This window comes from Cetorhinus maximus, chromosome 9, assembly GCF_964194155.1.
Source record: "Cetorhinus maximus chromosome 9, sCetMax3.hap1.1, whole genome shotgun sequence".
Taxonomy (NCBI): Eukaryota; Metazoa; Chordata; class Chondrichthyes; order Lamniformes; family Cetorhinidae; genus Cetorhinus; species Cetorhinus maximus.
The window spans coordinates 90,312,538-90,336,370 of record NC_135887.1 but is presented as its reverse complement, the minus strand read 5'-3'; the positions used below and the strand labels follow the sequence as shown (position 1 = coordinate 90,336,370).

Here is a 23,833-nt window from a genome sequence, read left to right as displayed (position 1 = left end):
CCTGGCAAAAGCCTTGGGAAGTTTTAGAATGTTAAAGATATTATATAAATACAAGTTGTTGTTATATGTTGGACACTAGAGTAAATATGAGCAAACACAATTTGAAAAGTTAAACAAGCATTGTTTATTTATTAATATAATAACACAGATGATATACACATTGTTTTATAATTTTTTGCACTCCAAGGGAAGTATTGTATTATGTGTACCATGGAAGAATGGCATTACAATATTAGTAAATTAAAACTAGTTACATTAAGAAACCTGACAGACTTTTCAGCATGTATTGTTTTCTTTTGTGATTTTTATCTTGTGTTTTCATGTTCTAGCCCATCATTATCATATTAGCAGCTGATTATAACAAATAAATGAACATTTTTTTATTCATTCAGGGAATGTGGGCTTCAGTGGCTAGGCCAACATTTATTGCAGATACCTAACTGCCCTTGAGAAGGTGGTGGTGAGCTGCCTCCTTGAACTGCTGCAGCCTCTGTGGTGTAGGTACATCCACAGTGCTGTTAGGGAGGGAGTTCCAGGATTTTGACCCAGCGACAGTGAAGGAACAGCAATACATTTCCAAGCCAGGATGGTCAGTGGCTTGGAGGGGAACTTCCAGGTGGTGGTGTTCCCATCTATCTGCTGCCCTTGTCCTTCTACATGGTAGTGGTCGTGTATTTGGAAGGTGCTGCCTAAGGAGCCTTGGTGAGTTCCTGCAGTGCGTCTTGTAAATTGCACACACTGCTGCCACTGTGCGTCGATGGTGGGGGGAGTGAATGTTTGTGGATGTGGTGCCAATCAAGTGAGCTGCTTTGTCCTGGATGGTGTCAAGCTTCTTGAGTGTTGTTGGAGCTGCACTCATCCTGGCAAGGGGAGAGTATCCCGTCACACTCCTGACTCGTGCCTTGTAGATTTCGGACAAGCTTTGGGGAGCCAGGAGGTGAGTTACTCACCGCAAGGTTCCGAGCCTCTGACCTTCTCTGGTAGGCACAGTATTTATATAGCTAGACCAGATCAGTTTATGTTTAATGGTAACCCCCAGAATGTTGATAATGGGGGATTCAGTGGTGGTAATGCCACTGAATATCAAGGGGTGATGGATAGATTCTCTCTTGTTGGAGATAGTCATTATCTGGCACTTGTGTGGTGCAAATGTTACTTGCCACTTGTCAGCCCAAGCCTGGATATTGTTCAGATCTTGCTGCATTTGGGCATGGACTGTTTCAGCATCTGAAGAGTTGTGAATGGCGCTGAGCATTGTGCAATCATTAGGTCATTGATGAAGCAGCTGAAGATGGTTGGGCCTAGGGCACTACCCTGAGGAACTCCTGCAGTGAAGTCCTGGAACTGAGATGATTGATCTCCAACCATCACAACCATCTTCCTTTGTGCTAGGTATGGCTCCAAACAGCAGAGAGTTTTCCCCCTGATTCCCATTGACTCCAGTTTTGCCAAGGCTCCTTGATGCTACACTAAGTCAAATGCTGCCTTGATGTCAATGGGAAGTCACTCTCACCTCACCTCTGGAGTTCAGACTTGGAGTCAGAAGGTTGTGGGTTCAAGCCTCACTCTAGGGACTAAAATATAATCAAAACTAGCACTTGTGCACCACTATCAAAGATGCTGCCTTTCTGATGAGACATTAAGCTGAGGTCCATATGCCCAGGAGAGAGGTGCTCAGGTGAAAAGATCCCACAGTACTACTCACAAAAGAGCAGGGGAATTCTCCTGCTGTCCAGGTCAATATTTATCCTTCAATCGAAAACCTAAAAACAGATAATATGGTCATTTATTTCATTGCTACTTTTGGGGCTCTGCTGTGTGCAATTTGCCAATTTTCCTATAACAGTGGCTATATTTCATAAGTACTTCATTAGCAGTGAAGTGCTCTACAACGTCCTCAGGCTGTGAAAGGTTCTTTCTTTCTAATCGGCCTCCATACATAGACATTGACACAGGTGTACATAGATGCCGAGGTAATAATTTCTTCTTTGATTTCCTTTCCCCTCATTTTCTTGCTTCACTGGGGCTAGCCTTAACCTAACAGCTATTCTTCATGTGGCTAGTCTCAAACCAGCTATTGGTGCTTCTGACCATGCAGAAGGAAATCCAGCTTTTAATTGGAAACCTCACTTGGAAAAGCCATAAAATTTGCTGTGAAAATTGAAACTTTATGCTGGTACAGCAGCAGTTGTTCTATTAATCCTTACTGTAGTGTTTGTCTCCCAAGCAATTGGAAGTTTATTCCATATTTAATCCATACTATATGTCAGTATTCTGCTTAAATAAACCAATGGGGTATGAATTATACTTTGGATGAAAGAGATAAGAGTCTGCCCAACCTTGAATTTACAGAAAACAAACATTAATAATCTACGTATATCTTATTAAAATCTTAAGTCTTCATGCACTTTTTGTCACATATTTTGTTTTCTACTTCGAATAGCTTTTATCTTCATCATCTTTTCCCATCCTAATTTTCAATGCCTATATTTGTTATATAAATGCTCCGATTCAGTGACCTGACCATCAGGCTCCCACAAATCACTCAAAATGCTTTACTTTTCTTAAGGGGGAGGTGGTGGTGTAGTAATATTCCTGGACAAGTATTCAGAGGCCCAGGTTAATGCTCTGGGGACATGGGTTCAAATCCCATCATGGCAGCTGGTGGAACTTAAATTCAATTAATAAAATCTGGAATTAAAAACTGGTCTTAGTAATAGTGATCATGAAACCATTGTTGATTACAAAACCCATCTGGTTCATTGCTGTCTTTTAGGGAAGGAAATCTGCTGCCCTTACCTGGTCTGGCCTATATGTGACTCCAAACTCACAGCAATGTGACTGACTCTGAAATAGCCTAGCAAGTCATTCAGTTCAAGAGCAATTAGGGATGGGCAAAAAATGCTAGCCTCAACAGCAAAGCTCACATCCCATGAAAAATTAAAAAAATTCAATTTTTTTCTGTAACTGAAATTTCTAAAGTCCAAAATAAGGGTTTAATCAATCGTGTATTTTTAAATGATGTATTTCACAATAACACAATTATATTTATCAATTGAATTGTCTTTTATGCCTTCATGAAAGTTTATACTTGAAGGCTTTTTGGCTTTCTGAAAAACATAGGCTTGAACTTTATATTGATGCCCACAGCTGTGTCTCTATGAATTAAATTTAGATTGTGCTCTCTGAACATGTTGAGTTATCTCATTCCTGAAGATCCATCAATACTGTTCAGGCAGCTTCACTGATAGAATATTTTTCTGCAGCTTCTGGTCATTTCTGCTAAAAAGCATTTCAAAACTATTTGAAGCTAGAGGAAAAATTTCAAAACCTTTATTCAGGTAAAATGTATATTTTTTTCTTGGACAGCGAGGTTGTGTGTGTATTTTTAAATGAGGAGGTGGAATTTGTATCACTCAGGAAGAAAAAGAGACTGATGACATACCTGTAATAGATTCTGAAAACTTTGGAGAAACTGTGTCTTTCCTCATTACAATTGGAGTCCATTTTATAATAAAATTGCATTTTGAAGCAAAATGCCACTAATTATCTCACTCGATTATCTTACCTGGCTTGACAATTAAGCAGCCTGATTGCCACCTGGGTGATACTGACAGTTCTAAATATTCTAATTGTTGCCAACAGGCAGAGAGAGACAGACAGATAAACACAGAGAGAACACAACATTATGATTTTGTTTTGTGCAAAAGTGATGTAGTTCTGGCAAGGGGACCAGAATTTGGGGCATAAGTCGAAGTTACACACACTGACTGTGAAATAAACTCTGGCAAAATTCACAGAAGATGTGCCTGCTCCCAAAGTGATCCACGTGAGCAAATGACAGGATACTCAGGGCTAAAGTGCTGTCCCCAAAAATCTGCTATTTATCCCAAAATTGCATCTGACTTGTATATATCGAAAAGAGGGATTAATTACCCACATGATGTGTCAAGCTCACAGGCTCTGGATGACCACAAACTTTCCTTGAAACTTCAGATATGATCTGAAACAATTAGAAAATTCCTTTCTCATTTAAGCAATAATGAAAAATTCTTAAAGTGGCCTTTCATCAATTTCAGGCAAGGGAATATTTTGCTTCGCACTTTTCTGTTATGGTGCCCCGAACATGGGTTCTCCATGGGCAGCCTGGTGTATGTCCTTCTAATGGATGCAGAACATAGAGGAAATGTAAAATAAGGTTACAACTAAAGGAAAGAAAACCAGCTAGGAGTTACCCTTCCAGCAGATTCAACAAACCACACCACTTTCTCAATGATGTCTCGGAAGAGATTGCTTAAGGATGCAACAGTTCTATAAGACAACATAGAAGAAACTAAGGCCAGGATTTTATGGCCCCACCAAACTGAATGGAGATTTAAATGGCTCACCGCATCCGCCCGAGACGTGCTGTGGCCTATGAGTGGAATTTAATGCTCCCCCTGGGAGCTGGCTAGGAAGCATGGAGATGCTATAATGGGGCAGGAAGGCTCTGGGGCAGAGAGCCCGTCGCCTTCCCGACTCCCTCCAGTTAAGTCCAGGGCAGGAAGGGTTAAAGACAACCTTCCCACTCTGTGGCCAATTGAGGCACTTAAGTGGCTACTTAAGGGCCATTTAAGGACCTCATCCTGTAGCTGAATCAGCAGTGAGTGGGGGCCATACACATGGGCATGCGCCAGGTAAACCCTGGTGGGGATGCCTGTCACCTAGTGGGGATCCCTCCTTCTTGGGCATCCTGTGCCCAACTGAGTGACCCAAGGATGGCAAAGGAGGAGCCTCCCTGATTCTCCACAGCAAGTCAGCCCAAATTATCTGTGTTCCGGGGCCCCAACGACTATCTTCCTTCCGGGGCCTACTGCAGAACCAGCAGTGTCCACTTGTGGCGCCTCCATTACTGGAGAGATGCCTGCATCTGATTGGCCAGCAGCTCTCAGAGGCAGGAAATTCTGCCTGCAGGGACAAGGAACCCGTACAGCAGCCAGCAGACTGTCTGATTTGGATTTAAGCTCGTCGGGGCTTCCCGAAATGGCTGCGGCAGAGTTGCCACCAGCTCTGCGGCCGGTGTATGGGACCATCACCATGACCATTAAATTCTGCCCTGTATCTCTCATTTAACCTGACTTTCAAACATCCCCTCAAACATAAAAAGCCAAATATCACACTAACTTCAGCACATGGGACCTCATAACACCATACTGTTTTACAGTACACTTACATATTTACAGCAAGTCCTTCTTGTTACCATTATGTCTATCCCGGAGGCATCTTTCTGCTGCTTTTACCTTGGTGCTTCACTGGTGATATATGAGGGTCAGGGAAGCCAGAGATGCTTGGCTGCGCAGTAGTATCATAAGCTTGTTAATATATGGAATAACACTCCTATTGTTCCAAAATACCAAATATTTTGATTTAGTGTAAGCAACACCACAGGAAATGTACTAGTAATATAATGAAAACCATACAATTTGCACACACCTCCTGTCAACTTTTACCAGCACCACCACTGATGGGAGCATATAATTACAATGTAGTGAGTTTCCATTATAAACATGGACATAAGAATTTATAATGGTAATGTTAAAAAAGGATAGAACTTATAACTTTAAAATACTGAATTAGAGCTATGTACGCCAGTTCAATTATCTCCTTGCCCTCTAACTCAGCTCCACCTAATGACTACATTAGTCACATTCCACATCCAAGGCCACAGGAAATTGAATAGTTTAAATTAATATTGTGAGATCGTGTATCACAATGGACAATAACATGCTATGATCAGTGGTTACAGATAGCTTCCAGTAACCTGGCAGCATCACACATCAGTACTATAGAGCCATCACAGTGCACAAAGATCAAAGCACAAGACAAAAAGGGCTCTACTCTGCATTGAATCTCTGTTCTATTCGACTTGGCCCTGTTTGATGCTGACACTAGGTGCCAAAAGCTAACATTTGCTCAGTTCCCAGCTGTGGAAACCATGGCCTTGACAGCCCACTTTAAGCAAGTGTGTTCCCCATCTCTATTGCCCAATATTCCAAAAACAGATTAATAGGCCACACTTTGATGCTGTCTGTGGGTTTGTGCTGAGTGTACGATTGTAGACAAATCTGCTACATAATGTCATTTGAAAGTATGAATTTCATCTTAAGCACTTTTAGACCATTCTGTGAAATGTGATAAGATGTTACATAAAATGAAAAAAAGGAAAACTTTTAGTGTAAAGAAAGAAAAGGCAGGCTTGCATTTTTATAGCATCTTTCAAAACCTCAGGATGTCCTAGACCATTTTAAAAGTCGTAAAGTATTTTAGAAATGTAATCACAATTGTAATGCACTAAGTGTGGCAGCCAGTTTTCACACACTCAGGGATTACAACGGAAACAAGAGCAGAAAATCAGTTTTATACGGTGTCCACTGAGGAATAAACACCAGGGAGAACTTCCCTGCTGTTCTTTGGAACAGTGCAATGGGATCTGTTGGCCCTCCGTCTAACTTGTCTTTGAAAAGATAGCGCCTCCTCCATTGCAGCACTCCCTCAGTATTACACTGGAGTGTCAGTTTCAAATTTATGCCCTGAAGCTTTTTTAAATCTCATGTGTTAGTAACTCTTTTCGATATCAACAGTCACAGATTGCAACTCTTTCGAGTACAATCACAGTTCTTGGTTTTCCGGGAGTGGGACATGAACCCACAACCCTCTGATTCAGAGGCGAAGGTGCTATGAACTGAGCCAAGTGGGACTTGACAAGCTCCTGAATCAGAAGCCACCACTGAGCTGTGGCTACCTTGTTGCGTATAAGATAAATATTACATGCATCAGTCCTGCCACCCCACAGCCCATAACTAATTTTGGAGTCAATGTACAACACCGCAGCTCCTGCTTAACTCCAGGGCTGGGGGCGGGGGGGGGGGGCAAGAGATTCAGCAGCGGCAGAAATTTACTTCATTATCGGAATATAAAATAACTCGCAGAAGGATTTTTTTTTGGGGGGGGGAAGGGAAAGTGTTTACAATAAAAAGTGAGCTACATATCTGACACGATACATTTCAGATACAACCTTATATCAGAAAAGAGCCACTTTCGATTTCTACCTTGTGAAGATGTACGGTGTGGAACAGCAGCGGGGGAATTAACTGCGTGATAGGAAACATTTGCAAACGTTCTCCCTCTTTCACTCCTCGTAGCGCTCGCTCGCCCGCCCGCGGTGTGGAGCTGTGATCGCGCGCGCCCCGGCTGCGTGCACGCGCCTCCGGGGAGAGTCAGGGAGGCTGGCGTGAGCTGTCGGAGTGTGGCAGTGTTGTCAGAGCGTGGGAGCGGGCGGGAGTGAGAGAAAGTGTTTGCAGGAGGAGGCTTGAGCAGCCCGCTTCTTCCTCTCGCCTCTCCGTGTCTCAAAAATGCAACACGCCGCTTTCTGATTGCTGGCTTTCTGCACGTAGGAAAATAAAACCACGGACACTTATTCCCGGAGAGAAATAAAACAAAAAATGTTCAAGGACACTCCGAAAGGTAAGGAGGTGTGTGTGGAAATGTTTTTTTTTTAAAGGTTGCATTGATTTGGTTTTTTGCATGCTGGTTGACAATGGAACTGGGATTTTTTCTCTCTCTCTTGCTCATCATCTTGTTGCTGTAGCTATCTCCTCAGTCAACCTGTCGCGTTCCGAAGTCTGCTGTGTGTCAGGTCCCCTGCTTTGCCAAGATGCTTTTAAGATACCCGGGAATCTTCCAGCTAACGTTGTGTGAGCTTTAATTCGGGAAGTTTCATAATACAAAAAAAACAGGAGTGGTTGAATTGACGCTGCCACAGCGCGTTCGGCAAATGTCTTGGCAAGAGATATCACGGCCATCAGTTATTAGTTGGTGTTATATAGAGGAAGATAATGATATTAGTTAATATGATGCTTTTGTCCGTTTTATGTCGCTTCATTTCTCATTGCTGTCAGCTGCCTACTGCTGTGTGGGTCCCTATCCTGCTCAGCAGGTTTGTTTTACTGTTGAGGTTTCGCGGTCACACTTGTTTTAAGCATATCCCTTATTGAATTGGATTTGAGGCTGCAGATTAACCAATTTTGGATCGCCTGTGTATATGTATTAATGTTTCCTAACAGGTTCTCGTAAGGTTTCTTGTATTTTATTCCTGTATAGGTGTTAAATACCTCTTTCTCCCACCCACCCCAGTCCACCTTTTAACATATTTTGCAATGAATTGTCCTCCACATCTTCATTTTCAAGGTCAGTAGATGTGTGGCACCTTCGGGAACAATACTTTATTTTTTCTTCTTCCGCATCTAGGTCATACAACACACGCCTAAGGTGGTGTAGATTTAGGGTGGATTTTTTTTTTAATCTTTCTCGGTTTTACGAGAAAGAAGCAAAACGAAGTTATTTTGGAGAGGGAGTGTTCTCATATTGATACTGATTGGACAGAAAAGTTGGTCTGAAAGGATTTACAGCAATCCTAATTGTTCCTGGCTGTCGTGTCACCTGTACTTTCTCCTAACAATTGTACCTGAGTTACATGTTACTGTTAAAGCTCACAGATAAATCACATGTTGAAATTTTGAAGAGTTACGTCAATAACGGCAAGTGAGGAAATGTAACCCTAACGTGGAGAAATCTATAATGTGAGAACTCGGACACCCAGATACTGGCTTATCCAAACATTTGTCTCGTGGATATGTCGAGCGCTAGATCGATGGGGCTTAGCATTTAAAATCCTTCCAACACACTGTAATGATAAATGATTCAGCCTTGAGGCACCTTTCAAATTTTAAGACGAATAGATATTTATGCAACATTCGGTTAATCGCTCCCCCCCACCCACCCCACGGCATCTAAACAGTGAACTAGCTAAGGTATAATCTTAATGTAAAATAATTTGCACCATGGACACAAAGTTATTTCAAACAGTTTTATGTAGATTGTTTGGAAAGTCGAGATGGACTAGTGAAGTAGTTGAGCCAGCAGCAAGGTACACACGCGTACAACGGAAGGCATGCTGTCCAAACCGCGCCTTTCATCCAAACGTGCTGCTTCTAGCCACTTCTCCAGCAGCGTTGCTTCTTTTCCAATCATTACAAGGATTTCAAATAGATAATAGCGTCAATCCGAGGCTCGTTTTCAAACTGCATCTTCCACATCTGGCTCTCTCTCTCCCGCTCCCTATCTCTGAATAAAATGTGTGTTGATTATTTCAAGTCGCGATGTTGAAAGGTGTCTAAAGGTCTTGGGGCATTGCCCCACCTGCTCTTTTTTTTGTTTGATCACCTGCTCAGTCCCAGATCCCGCCGGTGGGGCATGGACTGCCCGTCCTGCAGGTGGATGTATTTGTGTGTAATCTGTTCGAAAGGGAATCCGTGCTCCATTTTCTGTCGTGTATATCTTTGTCTTGTTGCCTGGGTGGGGAAGAGGAAGCAGCGTCTCCACGAGCGATATACAGCGGATGGGATTAGGGACAATGTACGCGATAGAGCGAATGTTATCACTTTATAATTCGGGCATTTAACTAGTGGACATTTAAGTTTGTATTGACTAAGGTTGATGATTGAAATGGCAGAAAAGGGCATACGGGGAGATCTTGTAGGGCTTGGGGTGCGATTTCCATTCAGCACACGTCCTTCAAGGAGAGTGGACAGGTAGCTAGAGGGTCTCTGCACTTTACTGCCGTAGATTTGCATCCAATCTTGTTTGGCGGCCGATGAGGGTAAACCGCAGGGTTGTCAAACAGTTGACAGTCCCTTTTGTACAATGAGTAGCGACGGGAGTAGTATCTGACTCAACATTGCAAGCATTGACCTTCAAAAGCGAAGACTAGTCCCGCAAGAAGAACAACTTGAATCCACACCGCTAAACACACAATAGATACGAGAACACGTAAGGAAACCATGATCTGCTGAGAGTGAAATGACCTGAAATAATACCGGCTCAGCAGTGGCAGTAGACATATTGCAAGTCATTGCATTTGACTGCTCCTATTGAACATGGATGGAAGAAAGGAGAAATTGATCACTTTCTAGTGCCAGCCCAAAGCATTTATCCCTCTCATCACTGCAAATGTATTTCGCCTTGCTCGAGCTCCTCTATCATAGTTATAGGGTCAAATGGCTGTTTCTCCTTTACTGTGGGAGGGAGCGATAAGAATAAACACGTACATGTGGTAAACATGTCTGATCACTTTCCCTTGTTTTACATCCTTAATTCCAATTTCACTTTAATCGTTCCTCGTCTTTGTACAGGATGTTGGGTCTATTAAAGTTAGTGTATATAAATGAGGACAATATAATGCCCACGGGATATATTTCTCCATTTTTTTTTAAAAAAGTTAATTCAGAGAGATTTGTAAATATTACTGGTTTCCGCCACCTGCCGAGTCACATTACCAATGCGAAATGTTGTGTGGGCTCACTTCAGCGTCAAAAACATAGTCTTGATCGACTTTGGTTTCCTCCTTCCTGCTGCCTGCTCAGCTGTTTGCGAGTTGCCTATTTTAGCGGCAGCACAGGTGTTGCTTTTTAATATCTGTACTTTGGATAATATGCTCTCAAAGGCTTTCACTTTCACCTACCAAGAGAGAGAGACAGTGTTTGTTGAATATTAACCCACCTCTAGAAAGCATAGTGCGGATAATTCTATCACCGGTTGACAGGGGAAACAAGTTAGCATATTGATCCGGATTTCGATAGAAGAAAAAAGACCATTCTGCAATGTTTACACCCAAGTCATTAACCACACTTGCTCCAATTGACTTTTAATTATCTCCATCTTACATTGTTGCAAAAGGAACACAGACCAACAGAGTCGGCATTAATGGCAGTAAATTGAACTTCCTGGTTCATTTCCTTGCCAATATTAGAAATAAAAGTTAAGTTTAGGAGGAGTATGTGGTAATAGTGCTATTTTAAGCACAGCTTTAGAATAATGTTCTAGGGAAGACTTCCATGCAGAGAATGGGAAAAGAAAAATAGTTGTCATGGGAAGCAATGTGAATGGCTCAACGCCACCCTACTTCATCTTCCTGTGTGCAGTGTTCACCTTCTCCAGATTGTGGCCAGGAAAAATAATGGGCTTCTGATTTTTGAGGCATTGGAGAAGGCTGAGAAAAGATTTACAAGAATGGTTCCGGGAATGAGGGTCTTCAGTTATGTGAATAAATTTAAGAAGCTGAGACTGTTCTCCTTGAAGAAGAGAAGATTGAGAGGAGATCTGATAGGGATGCTTAATAACCATGAGGGAGCTGGACAAGAGTAGATAGGGAGAACCTGTTCCCCTTGACAGAAGAGTAGAGACCGAGAGGACAGTGATTTAAGGTAATTGGCAAAAGAACCAGTGGCAACATGAGGAAAGGTTTTTTTTAACACAGTGAGTGGTTTGGAATGCATTACCTGAGAGTTTGGTGGAGGCGTATTCAAGTGGGGCTTTCAAAAGGGAATTGGATAATTGTGAAGATATTATTGTAGAGCTACAGGAAATAGGAGTGGGCTAGTTGCATTGCTCTTGCAGAGAACCAGCATGGACATGATGGGCTGAATGACGTCCTTCTGAGCTGTAACCATTCTATGAATTGGTTTGCCTCTGAAAGTTGATATGCATGAGTTTTGCAATTGGGTACATTAATCTGCGCACAGAATTAGAAGAGCCCAAATATTCTAGCGATTACCTCAGACCATCTGTAATGTGTAATCATGTGACAATTGCAATGGATTAAATTATATGTTGGGCATTGTATAGACTACTGTAATTAGACTGCACATTGCTAACATATCTATGGAGACAAAATTGTGAATGAATGATGAAGAATATCGGTGCTTAGCTTATGTTCAAGAAAATTACCGGTTCTTCTGACGTAGTTGATTAGTGCATGGTGCGATGTGCTATTGAATTGCACAGATCAGAAAGATCTCAAATACAGTCCTAAATCTGTACAGATTAACAGCAAGATCATGACCTGATCTTAGTGTTATCAGGCATGAAGGGAATAACTGACCATGTTTTTTCTACTACTCCTCACTATGCAGTAACCCTTGATAAAAGTGCATTTATGCAGATGGTAAGTGAGTGCAGAGCAGACTCTTATGATGGCCCTATGACCATGCAGCCTGCACATTTTCACATGACTCTGGAGAGTTATGACTTTGGGGAGGCATGCCTTTGAAATGATTCCTAACTGCAAGCTGCAGAAAGTCTCAAATTCTTGTCTGTGCTGCTTTGTAAACAATTATTAGAAGGTGCATGTGAATGATCTGGATGACTCCCAGTTTATTTGCACTGCAACTTCACACCATTGCTTCAATTATAATGTCAATGAAGATCCAATATGGAGTTGCGATGCTAACGTTAATGGTATGGACCTAGTAGTGTAAATACACTCTGATTTTCAGCAATTTACCTGTAATCAAGCATTTGTTCTTTACTTCTGCTTCCAAAAGCATAGCTAACATCATGGGCCTGTATTTCATGATCACCAGTGAAGCTTGTCCACAAAGGTTGAGCAATCTCTGTGCTGTGGTATTCCCCTGTCCCAACAGCAATTTAAATCTGGTAGCAAATCAAAGGGATGTCTTGGTATGCAGCAGTAGTGATGTTATTGAACAGGTAAGGAGCCAATCACATTTGAAGTATTCATGCATAGCAAACCAGGAATTTAAAAACACTTAATTTCCTTCACTTTTTAATTTAAAATTTCAGGTGGTGAAATAAATAAATGATTGGATTAACATGCGTACTAAAAGGTAAAACTTGAACAAAAAATTAAAATGTGGAATTTTTATCATTATGGAGAAATCTGACATTCCACAAACAAAATTAGTTCTTTAGAGCCACTAGGGTGTTTGGCAGTAATTGTGAACTTACTGCACTGTTAAAAATCCAATTACACTTCATTCAACAAGCTAACTGATCCAAGATTTTTACAGCAAGACTAACAGTGTAAGAGTAGAAGTTCTCCCCAATTCATAGACTTCCTATGTATTGGAGTTTCATGATTGGGATGAGGGAGAAGAGGCTGCCTCTATAGCCCAGCTTCTGGTGAAGTATAGAATCACTGACAGCAATTTCTGGGTTTCTGTGTTTTCTGCATGTGCAGATTCCTAAGGTTGCTGTAGGTTTCAGTTGAGTAATGATGGCAGGCGCTAATAGTTTCACACTCATTACCACAGCAAAATCTGGGCCATCTTATTAATGTGTGGGGAGTCCAAATCATATACGCCTTTTATCCCACTATCAAAAAAGATGGAGCTTCATACAATATATCAGAGCACAAATATTGGCTTCCAATGTGTTGACTTTTCTATTCTAGGTCACAAAATATTTGAATTTTTTTAAAAATCTTAATTTTCTGGATGTGCAAGTAATTGTACATTAAATTTGTCATGGGATATGAAAGTTTATTTGTAAGCCATTATGATTTTGGGGATGTTACGCTTGTCATTATGCTTCTCAATAAAATATGATTCTGGAATGAGCACCTCTTCAAATATAAGTTTTATTACAGGGGAATGTTCTGCAATACTGCCATGCTGCCACTAGATGTCATAAGTACACTTATTTTTGAGGTAAACTAGAGCCATCTAGTGGCAATTAATATACACAGCAGCCTCCCAAACAAATTAATTTTTGCAGCTATTGGATATTATTTATTTTGCTTACAGATTATGTCTTGAGTCATTTTTACACTCGTATCCCTTCAAATTTAGGCCTTCATAGGCAGACAAGCTATTCCCAGAGCTCTGACTCTTTCACCTCTTCACATTAGGTGAAGTTAAGAGTGAAATAATCAAGCATACATCTCTCAATCTCATGATTTTGTACTCTGAACTTCCAACTGCTTCAATTTGAGGAAAATAAATAGATACAACAATGCTAAATTTAGCTAAATCTAAAAAATTCTTTGTTTCATTAGAACATATTTTTCACAATTTTGTCAATAACCATTCAGCTAAACATAATCCATTTAACGCAAAACATTTAAAGGATCAAATTTCAATACTGTAATTAAATACAATTAAAACCAATGCATTGCTGCTGGACTAAGGATTGAGGAGGTTAAATGTGAAGAAAATGTAGTCCACTTGGAAGATACATGATGGTTTGAAAGTCAGCATATTATGGATGAGGGTGGGGTACCTGGTGTGGGAATGAGGGTGGGTTTATAGGGAGCGATGTTGAGGATTGTGTGGGGATAACGGTGGTTAGATGACAGGATTGAGACTGAAGTTCATGTATTGAATGCGAGTGAAAACTGCAATAGAGTGTTGTCTAAACATTGCCTATGAAAATACTCAATTATGCAGCTCTATTTCTTGGACTTTTCCTTGTACTGAATAGTTTTGCCTATGATCACAGCTAAAATACAACTTGTTGCTGCTGTTGACTGGTTGCCTCCATGAAACAACTCTCTTCTATAACGATGGGCTAAGTTAATCCTATTTACTGGTAAGTCCCTACCTCATTTCGAAGTGTTCCTGCAATGAGAGTCATTAGGCACGAACAGTTGATTTTCTATTTAAAACATATAAAACAATTAGAACTTTAATCCTCTCAGAGACATTTTCCAAGAGAGTGAGAGAAATTTAGATTGCAGTTAGAATAAGAAATTGAGAAATATTAGCAGATGGTTGAAGGTGTTAAGAATGTGAACAGGTTTGACTGGTTGGTCAGTGCCTACCTGTTACTTTACATGGTTCTGGATTCTATCTGCATCATGTTCATGTGAGGATGGACAGTATAGGGCTGAGTCTTTTAAGGATGTGAGGCAGAGTTTGCAGGTTTTTACCAGCAAAATACAGGCAGGTACATCGATTGAAATATAATAGGTATTGCTAGGTATTCCAGAATTGTTACAACACAGAATAAAGGCACTTGGCCCTTTGTATCTGAACGAAGACAGTCAGACTGCACTGATTCCCTCTTACCACCTGCCCGTAAGCAGAAGGTGTTTAAATTAATTTTTAAAAGAATATGTGGTGGCGTGTTTTTCTGATACCTCGGTTTTTGTGATCCGATTTTACTAATAATTCACAGCAAACTAGGTTAGGATAAACTCAGAAGGTTAGTTTTTTTTTAAACATTCAAATCCCAGGAAAAAAGAGTGTTTGTCACTTCCCACTCCACGTGTACACACAGTAAAATGTGGTGGTATGGGAGGTGGAGGGGGGCAGGGGGATAGAAGAAAGGAGTTTTACAGTACAAAGATGGATCACAGAAAATTAATATTCATTCACGTGTGTCCCAGAGTCCAAAGTCAGAGTCCAGAGGGTGTTTCCTTTGTGGTGGGGTTCAAATCTGATTAGTTTCTGGTTGGTTAAATGAGACGAAAATGCTTGACACAAACTATGCTCCTGCACAATGGGCTTTGTGTTTAGACCATTTGGGGGGTGTTGTCAGAGACTTTTAAAATCAAGCAGGCTTCGTGGAGTTGAAGCTGTTTACCTAGTCCAGCTGCTGGAATTCCGTCCAGTTGATGTTAAAACAGCGGTCTGACTGAGGCCCAAAGGTGTAATGTTAAAACTGCCTGAAAGGCCAGAGGCTGGGATCATGTGACATGGCCTATTAATGGTTAATTGCAGCTTAACAATTAGTTTCTGTGCTCCTGGCCAGGATTCCATGGTTCCTCCTTAGGAGAGAGACAAATTGGTTGTTAGCATCTCTTCTAGTAACGAAGTTTGATCCTTCTCTTTTGTGTTAGTTCAAGATGGAGGAACCAGTTCATCTGCACTTCCGCTGCTTTCATTAATTACAAGGGCTTTGCATAATGAAATGTGAAATTCCAGAAGCTGAAAAAAATTATTATTTTGTTCTTGAAACTGCTGGTATGGTCCCAGACAGAGGGCCAACTCTGTGATCAGGTGACTTGTAGCATCCATCTTAATTTTCTTTGCTTAGCAGAAAAAGTCCAGTTTTAAAAAAGACTAACAAGGATAAAGGTTAGAATATACAGTGTTGGGTTTCTTTCCATGTCGTAGGAACCCAACAACTGGCCAATGAATAGAAATGAAATATGTCCATTACCTAATGTTATCTTCCTGTTTATTATTAATGGCATCCAGGACAAGGGAACTAATGTGGTTATAAGCATAGAAATTTGTTTTGGTAAAATGTGATGCCATTAATCAGAACTATTGACATTGTCTGGGATCTAATTGGTTAAAAGAACAATGGTCTTTCAAGCAATCTTTTTAATATTGCTGTTACCTCTCTTTTTTGACCCTTCAAAGTGAGTTTGATTTCAGTAAAAGGAAAAGTAAAAGCTATCAATGATTGAAATTGGGAATAGAATATGGCAGGAATTCTCAGGCATTCAGTTTTAGTAATGAGAGAAACAATTTTGAAAATGCACGCTTCTTCAGATTGATTAAGGCTGATTTCAGTCTGTTGAAAGAGACCCGCATGAAACTTCAGAATCTTTTTTTTTCTCTTAGCATGTCAGTAATGTGGAATTACCTGTTTATATCCTTGAAATGGTTGTCAAATGCGATCAGAACTCAGTAATTGTACATGTCAATTATGGAAACCAGAAGCCCATGAAACAATTTTTGAATAGTTCAGGAGAAAGAAACAGGACATATGTGAGAGTGATGAAGTTAAACCTGAAAGTGAATATTCTTGTCATAAAAACAGAAATTGCAGGCAATACTGGTTTGTCAACATCTGACAAAAATGCCAAGTTAAAGTTTTGAATAGAAGCTCTTAGTCAGAAAAGATCCTTTACCTTTTAAAATGCTAATGCATTGGCTGCTTATTTCCAGCATTTTTTTTTGTTTTGACTTTATATTTCCATTTGCAGGTTTTCTTTTCATCTCTTTTGAAGATTTTTGTAATACCTCAAGAAAACAAAATGTGTTTGGGATACCTTCAGGTAGTATTGGGAAAGTACATGCTTTGCACATAGTTGGCATTTATTCTGTCACGTCAGGAGATTTGAGTTAATTTGAGTTTCAGAAAAATAAAACTGAAATCAAAATATTAGCAGTAATGATACCATATGACACCGGCTTGTACTGTTCTACAGTGCACGCTTTAAGACCAGCAGTGACGATATGATTTCCAGTCAGTAGCATGGAACTGTAAATCACCATACATAGTGTCCTGGAGAGAGCTCTGTAGTGCTTGTTTACAAATATGCATAGAGCTCTGTAAATTGGCTCATGAACTCCAGCTGCACCAATATAAAATAATGTTAGTTTTGGCTACTCCAAAGGTTGTGCCTGCTGTAGGTTAGGTGATGAACAAGTAAAGGTGTGCTTCTATGACCTAATTGAGGAATCTTCACCAGTGTCAATTGCGTGTTCTAGCTGCGTGTTATTTATTAGTCATATGTAGATGAGAGGATGAAAAGTTAAAAGTCCCACATGTGGTGTGGGGGGGAAAGTAGACAAATCTCATGGGAGCGAGAACTTTTAACCTAAGATGTAAAAACTTCATTGGCCAACCTCTACACAAATGGGATGATGGACACCAGCTTCAAAGGAGTAGGAGTGGTATGTAGTGCAGTAATTCGAACTATAAGCACCCATTTTCACTCCTTTTCATATCATTTTTTTTTTTTAATCACCCGATAGGAGTGGAACATTATACAATTACCAAAATAGGTGGTAAGATCAGTGTTGTGCTGTGATAAAACTACTTGTTCCAGCTAAAATACAGCTATTACTATAATAAATATAATTATAAGTCGTCCTTTGCCATAACTTTCCTGGGCTATGACACCTGATTTCTATTTTGCATTGCTTATTGTTCATCCCTCTCTACAAAGGAACCACACAAAATCACAAAATGCTTACAGCACAGTTGGCACCTCCACAATTTCTGACCTTACATCCCAGCTTGCCAAGGGAAGTATCTTATCTGGTCATGGTGACTTACTAGCTATAAATACAGCCAGCTTTTTAAATACCTCCTGTTTTGTCAATTCTTAGCCCATCCAGTGTGTTAACCACGTCCTCTTTCACTCTGATTTTGGTAGCATCATTTTCCTATGATGTCACTCTCTGTAACACGACTATATACTACAGCTTCTGATAAAATAGACTGCTTACGGTTTTCTGGAGGGTGCATAAGCCATACAAGCTACCTTCTGCCGTGTAATACGCTCTGCTAAGGCATAACACACCTCTGCACAGAAGTTCTGATTTCATTTGGTTTACTGGTGGTTAGAAGACAAAATTACAATGTAGCTAAATCCCTTCAAAGACGTTTGCTTCTTCAGAGCTTACAAACAACTTTTTTAAAAGGTCAGAGTCTTTATCCAAAATGTTAGCTTTTCTTTTTACTTCAGATGCTGGCGACTTGTGGTGATTTCTATAATATTCTCTTCCATTTCAGAATTCTGGCTTTTTTTTTTAATTGTTCATTAATTTTTATAAAAAGAGGTGCAAGATTATTATCTTTCAGAAATCTCTATACGTAAATGAAAACTGCCATAGTGAATTGGTTTCAATGCTATTCCTTGTAATGGGGTATTGTGATGGAGGGAAGCAATTATATTCCTCACCATCCGAACAATGTAAAATCACTTAGCGCCGTGAATTGACATGTGTTGATATAGCATCTGTAACATAAAAATGTCTCAAAGACAAAAATAGATGCCGAGCCATAGGAAGGGTTATCATGCTTAGTCAAAGTTGTAGATTTTAAGGATTTTCTTTAAAGGAGAAGGTGACAGAGAGGCAGAAAGGTTTAAGGAAGGAATTCCAGGGATTCAGACCTTGATGGCTGAAGGCAGAGCTGTCATTGGTGGGATTAAGGGAAGAGGGGATGAATAAGAGGCCAGAAGTGGAGAAATACAGAATTCTGGGAAGGTGGTAGAACAGGAGAAATTTGAAGATAGGGAGGGACAAGGCCATGAAGGGTCTTAAACATGTTGAGAATTTTGAACTGCAGGTGCTGAAGGACATGAAATTTAGAGTGGAGGTGAGCAGGATAGAGTCCGAGGAACAGAGTTTTGGTTCAGCTAGAGTTTGTGAAGGTTGAGGAGGCAAGTTAGGTCAGGAGAGCAAAAGGTTCATATCAAATACAGGTAAGTTTGAGTACCAGAGACACTTCAAAAATGAAGTTCAGTGTAAGGCAGGTAGTAGTAGTAATAGAGTTGTGGAATAAACTACCGGAACAGCTCATGCTAGACAACTTTCTTACCTTATGATATGGAGGCTTTGGTTATTAAAGCTATTAGAATTTTGATTATCACTATAGTAAACAGCAGGCCTGGTGCTACAGTACGGTTTTGATTTTGACAAACCATAGCAGCGTTATGCATGGAGATCTTAATTATTCTAATATGGACAAAGACAACAGTGTATAGAGTAGAGAAGGGGAATGACTTCTGAAGTGTTTTCAGGAGAACTTTGTTGATCAGTATTTTTCCAGCTCAATGAGGAAGCAAGCTTTGCTGGATCTGGTTCTGGGGAATGAAGTGCCAAATGGAGCATTTGTCAGTAGGGGAACAGTGATCGTGGTATTATAAGATTTAGATTAGCAATGGAAAGGGTAAGAAGCAATTCAAAATAAAAATACTCAACTGAAGGAGGGCTAACTTCAGTGAGGAGAGGATCTGGGCTAGATAAATTGGAATCAAAGATTGGCAGGCAAAACTTTAAACGGAAAGTATTTGTAATTGGACAGTCTTTAAAGAGGAGATGATTCAGTACAGTACCCCGTTGAGGTACATTCCCACAGGGGAAAAGGTAAAGCAACCAAAACCAAAACTCTCTGGGTAACAAAAGAAATAGAGAATAAGATGAAGGAGAAAAAGTGGGTGTATGACAGATGTCAGGTTGATAATACAAGTTTGAACCAGGTTGAATATAGAATGTTTAGAGAGGAAGTGAAAAGGGAAATAAGAAAGGCAAAGAAAGAATATGAGACTAGCTGCCAACATAATAGGCAATCCAAAAGTCTTCTATAGGCCTATAAATAGCAAGACAGTGAAAGAAGAGGTGGGTCAATCAAATACATACCAAAAAGGAGACCTATGCATGGAGGCAAAGGACATAGCTTAGTCCTAAATGCGTATTTTGTACCTTAGCCCTACATGCATATTTTATATCTGTCTTTACTAAGAGAGAACACGCTGCAAAAATAGGAAGTATTTGGGATATTAGGTGGGCTAAACATTGATAGAGGTGGTGCTGTAAAATGGATAAGTCACTAGGTCCAGGTGGGATGCATCCTAGGTTGCTGAGGGAAGTAGGGTTGGAAATTGTGGTGCTACTTATGACCATATGGTGGTATTTCCTTATGCACAGGAAGGATGCCAGAAGGCTGGAAAATTGCACTTTTAAAAATGTATTCTTTTATCATGGGATGTGGACATGGTTGGCCCATCCTGAATTGCCCTTGAACTGTAGCTTGCAGTTAAGAGACAACCATATTGCTGTAGGTCCGGAGTCACAAGTAGGTCAGACCAAATAACAACCGCAGATTTTCTTCCCTAAAGGACAAAAGTGAACCAGATGAGTTTTTATGACAATCAATTAGCTTCATGGTCACCATTACTGAGACCAGTTTTTAATTCCAGAATTATTAATTGAATTCAAATTTCACCAATTGCTGTGGTGGGATTTGAAACAGTGTCCACAGAGCATTAGCCTGGGCCCCTGGGATTACTAGACCAGTGACATTACCATTTTGCCAACATCTCCCCCTCACCCCATTATACCTTTGTTCAAAAAGAGGTATAAGAATAAGTCCAGCATCTGCAGGCCAGTCAGTGGGCAAGCTTTTAGGAATGATATACCAGGACAAGATTAACACTCACTTGGAGATGTGTGGATTGATTAAGGAAAGCCAAAATGTATTTGTTAAAGGCAAGTCATGTTTAACTAACTTAGAATCATAGAATGGTTACAGCATAGAAGGAGGCCATTCAGCCTGTTGTATTTGTGTAAGCAATTCACTTACTCCCACTCCTCCTTTTCACCGTAGCCCTGCAAATTTGATTGAGGTAAAAGAGGGTTGATGTGGGAAAAGTGGTTGATGTAGTGTACATGGACTTTCAAAAGGCATTTGATAAATTGCTACATAACATACTTGCCAGCAAAGTTGAAGCCCATGGAATGAAAGAGGCAGTAGCAACATGGATATGATATCAGCTGAAGGACAGGAAATGGAGTAGTGATGGATGGTTTTTTTTGGACTGGAGGAAGATGTACAGTGGTGTCTCTCAGGGATCAGTTCTGGGACCAGCGTTTCTCATGGTACATTAATGGCTTGGACTTAGGTGCACAGGGCACAATTTCAAAATTTGCAGATGACGCAAAACTTGGGGGCATTGTGAACTGAGAGAAGCATGATGATCGAATTCAAGAGGACAAAGGCTGTTGGAATGGGCAGACAAGTAGCAGATGAAATTTAACACGAGTTGCAAAATAGTCTATTTGGTAGGGAAAAAAATGGAGGGATATAAACTAAAGGGAATGCAGGAACATGTCGGGATATATGTGCACAAATCGTTGAAGGTGGCAGGGCAGGTTGAGAGGCGCACGGGATTGTGGGCTTTATATATAGAGGCATAGTGTACAAAAACAAGGAAGTTATGATGAACCTTTAAAACACTGGTTTGGCCACACCTGGAGTATTTTGTCCAATTCTGGGCACCATACTTTAGAAAGGAAGTGAGGGTCTTACAGGGGGTGCAGAAAGGATTTACCAGAATAGTTCCAGGGACTTCAGTTATGTGATTGGAGAAGCTGGAGCTGTTCCCCTTGAAGAGAAGATTAAGAGATTTGATAGAAATGCTCAAAATCATGAGGGGTCTAGACTGAGATGAACTGATTCCCATTGGCAGAGAAGTCGAGAACTGAAGGACAAATTTAAGGTGATTAACAAAAAAAACCAAAGGTGACATGAGAAACTTTTTTATGCAGCGATTGGTCAGGATGTGGAAATCACTGCCTGACATGGTGGTGGAGGCATATTCAATCATGGCTTTCAAAAGGGAACTAGATTAGTACTTAAAGGGGGGAAAAAAATCAGGATGACAGTGAAAGGGCAGAGGAGTGGGATTAGTTTGTGCTCCTGACAGCCATTTAAAGGAAAAATCCAAGGCCAGTCTTTATGTGGGTTAGATTTATTCAGTGAAACATTACAGGTAAGTATCTCCTGATTCCACTCAACTGTGTCAGTGTCTCTTTATATGTGCTCACAAAACCATTCAATCAATGCCCTCCACTTGTACGTACGGAACTTATTTCGATACAACTAACAACTAGCTGGATTGCTCTTGCAGAGAGCCAGCAGGGACTCGATGGGCCAAATTTCCTACTTCTGTGCAGTGACCATTTTATGATTCTCAGAATGAAAGTGGGGTATCGCTTCTAAAATATACTTTTATGTTATATGACTACATAGAATGTGCACCACACAAACCGGCCATTTGGCCAGTGCTCCACATCTCCTCCCGCCCCTCTTTATCTAACCCCATCAGCGTATCATTCTATTCCTTTCTCCCTCACCTGTTTATCCTAGCTTCCCTTAACCAAATCTATGCTATTGTGGTAGTGAATTCCAAGTTGTAACTATTCTCTGGGTAAAGAAGTTTCCCCTGAATCCCCTGTTGGATTTACCAGTGAACATTTTATATGTATGACCCCTAGTTTTGATCTGCCCCACAAGTCACAATGCCTTTTCTATGACTACCCTCTTAAAGCCTTTCACAATTTTAAATTAAGTGACTATGTTTTGAAGTTAAAACATCGAGGATATTTCTGCATGTTGAAAGTTATATTTATGACTGGTGTGTAATTGTAATGCAATTTGAGAAAGAATGCTGTTATTATACACATCAGATATATACCAGCTTCTACACATATATCAGATTCTTTTCCTTTATCCTGTTCTCCCAGTTGCAACTGTTCTGGGTGTGACCTTGTTTATTGAAAGCAATTAAAAAATATCTCTTGTGGGTAGCAAAAATTGATCATTCAGCAATGTAATGGTAGAATTTAAGGCAAAATATCCCCCATTAAAATGTCATCCAGGGAGGATATTTACCTAGTCTTTGCTTTTGTGTTTCAAAGATCACTTATTAAGTACTAAAGCTGGATTGACGTGTCCAATTATTTCTCTTGGGGTGTAGTTGCGAGAGTTTTGAGTCATGGCTATGAAGGGCCAGGTGTTGAGTGGAGGCAACTGAGTTTCCACGAGTTATATGCATATACCCGCACATTCGTATAACAACAGGAGGTGGGAGGATGTTCCATTGATTTAGATATAAAATTTGCAACATACACATAGGCCATCCATTTGTCTCTTCAAGACATTTGTCACCAAAAATTAAGTTATTTTTGTCGGATACCTGCCAAAATCCAGGAAATGTTAGTGTTTGCAATGAGAAAATGTGATACAAGCCTCATTTTAGGATATGGCAATGTTTTAGAAACTGTAGAAAATTGTTTTTTTAAAACCAAATAGGTGACATGAGACAGATTTGACTTCAGGGGGAGGAATTTCCCAGCTTTGCATATTCTACATGCATTCCAATATGTTCAATAGATGATGTGGATTGAGATCAGGGTTTTATGTGTAACCAAACGTTATAGTTTTTGAAACAGTCAATTATTTTCAAGTAGAGGTGGCATTTAGAAATAGGAGCAGGGTTAGGCCATTTGACCCCTCATGTCTGATGTGTCATTCAGTAAATCGTGGCTGATTTAACTCAGCTAAACCTTTCTCACTACCCCACATCCCTTGATTCCATTAGTACACAAAAATCTACTGATTTCTGATTTGAATATGCTCAATTTAATACAATTTAGCTTTCACGGAGTTCTGGGACAGAATTCCAGAGGTTCACAACTCTTGAGTGAAGTAACTGTTTTTCATCTAAGTTCTAGATGTCTGCTCTCTT

At 40.3% G+C, this 23,833-nt stretch overlaps 1 protein-coding gene across 3 annotated transcripts in view; it reads left to right on the top strand.

Moving 5' to 3' along the window:
• The first annotated feature begins 7,302 nt into the window (after positions 1 to 7,302).
• LOC144684818 (synaptotagmin-7-like) overlaps positions 7,303 to 23,833 on the top strand; it is a 703,889-nt gene continuing 687,358 nt past the window's right edge. For all 3 annotated transcript variants that reach the window (XM_078549087.1, XM_078549086.1, XM_078549088.1), the window contains exon 1: positions 7,303 to 7,503. In XM_078549087.1, coding sequence (XP_078405213.1) covers positions 7,482 to 7,503 — 22 coding nt within the window. In that variant the 5' untranslated portion in view covers positions 7,303 to 7,481. The remainder of the gene's footprint in view (positions 7,504 to 23,833) is intronic.